This window comes from Chiloscyllium plagiosum, chromosome 6, assembly GCF_004010195.1.
Source record: "Chiloscyllium plagiosum isolate BGI_BamShark_2017 chromosome 6, ASM401019v2, whole genome shotgun sequence".
Taxonomy (NCBI): Eukaryota; Metazoa; Chordata; class Chondrichthyes; order Orectolobiformes; family Hemiscylliidae; genus Chiloscyllium; species Chiloscyllium plagiosum.
Window position 1 is genome coordinate 117,903,847 of NC_057715.1, and position 7,136 is coordinate 117,910,982.

Consider the following 7,136-nt stretch of genomic DNA (forward strand, 5'->3'; position numbering starts at 1 on the left):
GGAGGAAACCCACGCAGACACGGAGAGAATGTGCAAACTCCACACAGACAGTTGCCCGAGGCTGGAATCAAACCCAGGTCCCTGGCACTAAGAGGCAGCAATGCCAACCTCTTTGGGAGGTCTTGGGGATTTGAGGATGTTGTGTAAGTGGAGGTTTGGGTATCTGTGTCTGATTGAACCAAGTGGGAGTTGCTGGGCTTAAACTGGCTTCCATGTTTTCTACAGCAATGACTATACAAGGCAAGGTCTTCCATTGGCTGGAACAGGTTTTGGGACATCCTATGGCTGTGAAAGGAGTTACATAAATGTAAGGCATGAGGGGCATAGATAGGGTGAATAGTTAAGGTCTGTTCCTCAGGGTGGGGGAGTCCAAGTCTGGAGGGTATAGGTCTAAGGTGAGAGGGGAAATATTTAAAAGGGACTTAAGGGACAATATTTTCACACAGAGGGTGGTGTGTGTATGGAATGAGCTGCCAGAGGAAGTGGTGGAGGCTGGTATAATTACAACATTTAAAGGCATCTGGATGGGCGCAGGAAGGGTTTAGAGGGATATGGGCCAATTGCTGGCAAATTGGACTAGATTAATTTAGGATATCTGGTCAGCATGGACAGGTTGAACTGAAGAGTGTGTTTCCGTGTTGTATATCTCTATGACTCCTAAGTATTTCTTATTTTTAAAATGATAAATTATTGTGATGTGGAATGCACTGCCTGAAAGGACATTGGCAGCAGATTTAAGAACAACTTTCAAAAGGAAATTGCAGATTGGATAAATAATTACAAAGAGAATATGTACTGGGCTATGAGGGGAGGGACAGCTGGTGAAAAGTAAGGGGAGTGGGGATAACCGGACATCTCTGCCAAAGAGCCAGCACAGGTAGGATGGGTGAATGGCCACCTTTCTTGCATAAAATCTTTCTTTCTCCCGAGCGGATGGCAGCTGTAGATGTTTGCTGATGCTGCAGTGAGTTCACTTTCCTGTTCTAACTGGTTACCAGAAATTAGTTTATTCTGTATCTTGTTAGCCATGTCATGCTCAGGCATGAGCAGAGAGATCAGATCTGTCCACATTCATAGCTTCAATTAGAATTTAGTGAGTCACTTGCAGTGACATGCTGCATGTGAGGCAAAGATTGTGTTCTCCAAACACTTTCCCAAACCCTCTCTCAATCAGTAAATACCAGATGGGAAGGAATTGCATTAATATAGCAGCCTTCTTGACCACAGGTCAACCCCACATCTTCGAGGAGAAAAACAGTTTATCTATAAAGGCAAGCTGAAACTAGACCCGGCAGCCCCTCTGTTCACCACCTCCCACCCCACATCAGCTTCTGCAGTTGATACTCTCTCTGGATTTGCAATTATAAAGCAGAGCACAAGAGCCGCCAATGTTTGAGGGTTAAAGAACAGTGAAAGTCACTCCTTCTCTCCTGCAATCTCTGCATCGTTAATAGCTCCAGGATCATTGACTTCCTCATAGTCAGTGAAGTATTTCAAACCATTTTCCACCAAAGGCGTTTCAGTTTCAGTAACTCTGTGTCGAACTTCCACTTACTCTCAACCTGCTTGACTAGCTTTCAAGTGATCATTGAAATGATTGAAAAGTTGATGGGGGGGGGGGGGGTTAAAGATTCAAACTGGATTGATTAAACACCCACAACCCCTCACCTTCCCCAAAGCCGTCTCACCTGTGGAGTTCCAGATGGTTTTATTTCCTGTCCGATGCTGTCTGCGCTCTTCAAGTAATTGGCCCATTTTTTGAGAAGTCTCATTTAAAACAAGTGTAAGTGGCTGCTGTCTGACATGAAGAGATAAATATACTGCAGCTAGAGCGAGAGGCAGGGACCAAGCTGCTGGCAGGCAAACAGTTCCCCGGATGGGCTCTGACAATGACACAAGAGTCTCACCTGAAAGATGATCTTCCACCTGTCACCAGGGAGACAGCAGCAAAACACCTGGAGGGCACTGTGTTTATCACAGGTTTACTAATCCAGAGCGACAGAGGGTGGAGCTACTCACACACCAATCCTTCCGGATTAGTTTTGTGTTTGGTGCCAGTGGAATATTTCCAATCTATGATGGAAGGGCAAAAATGCAAAACACAAACAATACAGCACATCCTCTGAATAACCTCGGAACAGGAGAAGATCACAGCAAAGGCTTTTTATAATATCGAGCATAGTACTCCCAATGCAGCACGGAGGGAGGGTCTGTACTGAAGGAGCGCCGCACTGTCGGAGGGTCAGTGCTGAGGTAGTGCCGCACTGTCGGAGGGTCAGTGCTGAGGGAGTGCTGCACTGTCGGAGGATCAGTGCCGAGGGAGCACCGCACTGTCGGAGGGTCAGTGCTGGGGGAGTGCCGCACTGTCATAGGGTCAGTGCCGAGGGAGTGCAGCACTGTCATAGGGTCAGTGCTGAGGGAGTGGGCTCTGTCGGAGGGTCAGTGCTGAGGGAGTGCAGCACTGTCGGAGGGTCAGTGCTGAGGGAGTGCCGCACTGTCGGAGGGTCAGTGCTGAGGGAGGGCCGCACTGTCGGAGGGTCAGTGCTGGGGGACTGCTGTAATGTAGGAGCTTGTGACTTTGGGAGTGGGTAATAATCTGAGGCTGCAGATATTCTGTCAACTTAGTGACAAAACCTTGAGCCTAACTCTCAGCAAGTGTTTTGAAAGAGAACATTGTTTGGTGACATTAGAACGGTGTGTAGTGTGTTGGAGAAGGATGCAGAGGTTGTGAACTGTGTGTTCTGCCTCCAACTATTGGCAAGGCGTGGAATGGAATCAATTGTGAGGAAATGGAATATATTGGTGACTGTTGTCAGTGATGTCTGTCTTCCCGAGGAATTTTTAGTTCATTGAAGACAAGCAATATGACAGCACAAAATGTAGGTGCGGGGTCAAGAGAAATGCTGCAGAGGTAGAGCTGTGTATGATCAGTGTGCATGTGCAGTGTCACTGTAAAACTGAACAATGTATGAGGGATATGTGGCTGGAGGGCAGATCCTTGAGGGTATCCAGAGGTAATGGCACAAAAGGAAGAGAAGGATGAGCTGAAGCTGCCCTGCCTTTGACAGATATAAGAGCAGAGGAACCAACTGAGTTAAAGCTGCAGAGACAGAGAGGAAGGTTTAGAAATCCCTTTTGAAAGTTAGTTTTGAATCTGCTTCTAATCCTGATCACACCAGCTCATTGTGCAAAAAGAATTTCCCTTATCTTCCCCAATGGAACCTTTGTCAGTGTGTCTCTCTGGTTACTAACCCTTTCTACTGAAGACAGTTGATCATTAGTTACTCTATCATAATCGCATACCATTCTGAACATTACCTGCCGGGCAGCTTTTTCACACAGAGGGTGGTGCGTGTATGGGATGAGCTGCCAGAGGAAGTGGTGGAGGCTGGTACAATTACAACATTTAAGAGGCATTTGGATGGGTATATGAATAGGAAGGGTTTGGAGGGACATGGGCCGGATGCTGGCAGGTGGGACTAGATTAGGTTGGGATATCTGGTCAGTATGGACAAGTTGCATTGAAGAGTCTGTCTCCGTGCTGTACAGCTCCAGGGCTCTATGACAGAGTCTTCGGGTAATGTCCCTGTGTCTCGTCTGGAAGTTCTGGGTTCAAATCCCACCTCAGAATGTGATAGCTACAGAGATTTGTCATAACATAACCAAAAAATATTGATTAAATCTGCTTTTAACCCACTACCCTTGGTTACTTCATCAAGGAACTCAACCAGATTAATCAAACATGATTTGCCTGAACAACTCTAGACACATTTTACAAACGAATCCATAGCTTTCATATCCCATTGATGATCATCTCTCCACCAAGCTACAGCCTGCTGCCACTACAGATTACTACAAAGCTTGTTAATCAACATACCTTAACGTTACTGAAGCACAGTGGAATTCACTGGTGAAAACACACCTCAGCTGGATAAGAGATTATATCTTCAATCGTCAGCTTCTGTCTTCTTGATTTTAGAACATGGAACATTCCAGCGCAGACGGGCCCTTCATTCCTTGATGTTGCGCTGACCTGTGGCACCAATCTGAAGCCCACCTAACCTATACAATTCCCTTTCCATCCGTAGGTCTAACCAATGACCATTTAAATGTCGTTAAAGTTGGCGAGTCTACTAATGTTGCAGGCAGGGCATTCCACGCCCCTACTACTCTGAGTAAAGAAACAACCTCTGACATCTGTCCTATATCAATCACCCCTCAATTTAAAGCTATGTTCCCTCGTGCTAGCCGTCACCATCCAAGGGAAAAGGTTCTCACTGTCCACACTATCTAACATTATTTAATATGTCTCAATTAAGTCACCTCTCAATCTTCTTCTCTCCAACAAAAATAGTCCCTCAGCCTTTCCTCATAAGACCTTCCCTCCATATCCGGCAACATCCTAGTAAATCTCCTCTGAACCCTTCCCAAAGCTTCCACATCCTTCCTATAATGTGGTGACCAGAACTGTATGCAATCCTCCAAATGTGGCTGCACCAGAGTTTTGTACAACTACAGCATAACCTCATGGTTCCAAAACTCAATCCCTCTACCAATAAAAGCTAACACACTGTATGCCTTCTTAACAACCCTATCGACCTGGGTGGCAACTTTCAGGGATCTATATACCTGCTCATCCACACTACCAAGAATCTTACCATTAGCCCACTACTTTCCTTAATGCACAATCCACAACTCCACCATTAAATCGCCCTCAATCCCATGCCTCCATATTTTGTGCAATAGCCGACTGTGGGGAACCTTATCAAACATCCTATTGAAATCCATATACACCACATCAACCGCTTTACCCTCATCCACCTGTTTGGTCAGCTTCTCAAAGAACTTAAGAAGGTTTGTTAGGCACGGCCTATCCTTCACAAAACTGCATGCACTATGCCTAATCAACTTATTCATTTCTAGATGAATATAAATCCTATCTCTTATAACCTTTTCCAACACTTTACCCACAACCGAAGTAAGGCTCACTGGTCTATAATTACTAGGGTTGTCTCTACTCCCCTTCTTGAACAAGGGGACAACATTTGCTATCCTCCAGTCTTCTGGCACTATTCCTGTAGACAATGATGACATAAAGATCAAAGCCAAAGGCTCTGTAATCTCCTCCCTGGCTTCCCAGAGAATCCTAGGATAAATCCCATCCGGCCCAGGGGATGTATCTATTTTCACATTTTCCAGAATTGCTAACACCTCATCCTTGTGAACCTCAATCTGTATCTCAGTATTCTCTCAACCACATTGTCTTTTTCTAGTGTGAATACTGATGAAAAATATTCATTTAGTGCTTCCTCTATCTCCTCAGACTCCACGCACAACTTCCCACTACTGTCCTTCATTGGCCCTAATCTTAGTCCAGTAATTCTTTTCTTCCTGATATTCCTGTAGAAAGTTTTAGGGTTTTCCTTGATCCTATCTGCCAACAACTTCTCACATTCCCTCCTGGCTCTTCTTAGCTCTCTCTTTAGGTCCTTCCTGGCTGACTTGTAACTCTCAAGTGCCCTGAGTCATCACATCTCATCCTAACATAAGCCTTCTTCTTCCTCTTGACAAGAGATTCGACTTCCTTAGTAAACCACAGCTCCCTCTCTCGACCACTTCCTCCCTGCCTGACCGGTGCATACTTATCAAAGACATGCAGTAGCTATTCGTTGAACAAGCTCCACATTTCAATTGTGCCCATCCCCTGCAATTTCCTTCCCTATCCTATGCATCCTAAATCCTGCCTCATTGCATCATAATTGCCTTTCTCCACAGCTATAACTCTTGCCCTGTAGTATATACCTAATCCTTCCCATCGCTAAAGTAAACATAACCGAATTGTGATCACTATCACCAAAGTGCTCACCTACCTCCAAGTCTAACACCTGGCCTGGTTCATTACCCAGTACCAAATCTAATGTGGCCTCGCCCCTTGTTGGCCTGTCTACATACTGCGTCAGGAAACCCTCCTGCACACATTGGACAAAAACTGACCCATCTAAACTACTCAAGCTGTAGTATTTCTGGTCAATGTTTGGAAAGTTAAAGCCCCACATAACAACTACTCTGTCAGTCTCGTGCCTATCCAGAATTATCTTTGCTATCCTTTCCTCTACATCTCTGGATCTATTCAGAGGCCTTTAGAAAACTCCCAACAGGGTGACCACTCCTTTCCTATTTCTAACCTTAGCCCATATTACCTCAGCAGGTGAGTCCTCAAATGTCCTTTCTGTCACCATAATACTGTCCTTGACTAACAGTGCTACATCTCCCCACCTTTACCACCTTCTCTGTTCTTACTGAAACATCTAAATCCTGGAATCTGCAATAACCATTACTATCCCTGCCCTATCCATGTCTCCGAAATGGCCGCAACATCAAAATCCCAGGTACCAACCCATGCTGCAAGTTCGCCCACCTTATTCCGGATGCTCCTGACATTGAAGTAGACAAGCTGGGAATTTGTGTTGCAGACGTTTCGTCCCCTGTTTAGGTGACATCCTCGTGCTTGGGAGTCTCCTGTGAAGCGCTTCTTTGATGTTTCCTCCGGTGTTTATAGTGGTCTGTCCCTGCCGCTTCCGGTTGTCAGTTCCAGCTGTCCGCTGCAGTGGTCGGTATATTGGGTCCAGGTCGATGTGCTTATTGATTGAATCTGTGGATGAGTGCCATGCCTCTAGGAATTCCCTGGCTGTTCTCTGTTTGGCTTGTCCTATAATAGTAGTGTTGTCCCATTCGAACTCATGTTGCTTGTCATCTGCCTGTGTGGCTACTAAGGATAGCTGGTTGTGTTGGGATTTGTGCATGGGAAATCATGTCTCACAAACTTGATTGAGTTTTTTGAAGAAGTAACAAAGAAGGTTGATGAGGGCAGAGCAGTAGATGTGAACTATATGGACTTCAGTAAGGCATTCGACAAGGTTCCCCATGGGAGACTGATTAGCATGGTTAGATCTCATGGAAGCTGAAAATGTGTTGCTGGAAAAGCGCAGCAGGTCAGGCAGCATCCAGGGAACAGGAGAATCGACGTTTCGGGCATAAGCCCTTCTTCCTGAGAAATGTCGATTCTCCTGTTCCCTGGATGCTGCCTGACCTGCTGCGCTTTTCCAGCAACACATTTTCAGCTCTGATCTCAGCAT

At 45.7% G+C, this 7,136-nt stretch overlaps 1 protein-coding gene across 1 annotated transcript in view; it reads right to left on the minus strand.

The window, feature by feature from the left end:
* The window catches only part of slc6a7 (solute carrier family 6 member 7), a 66,295-nt gene extending 64,292 nt beyond the window's left edge, over positions 1 to 2,003 (minus strand). Inside the window, exon 1 of the mRNA XM_043692730.1 lies at positions 1,689 to 2,003. Within this exon, the coding sequence (XP_043548665.1) occupies positions 1,689 to 1,772 (84 nt within the window). The 5' untranslated portion in view covers positions 1,773 to 2,003. The remainder of the gene's footprint in view (positions 1 to 1,688) is intronic.
* Positions 2,004 to 7,136: the final 5,133 nt, after the last annotated feature.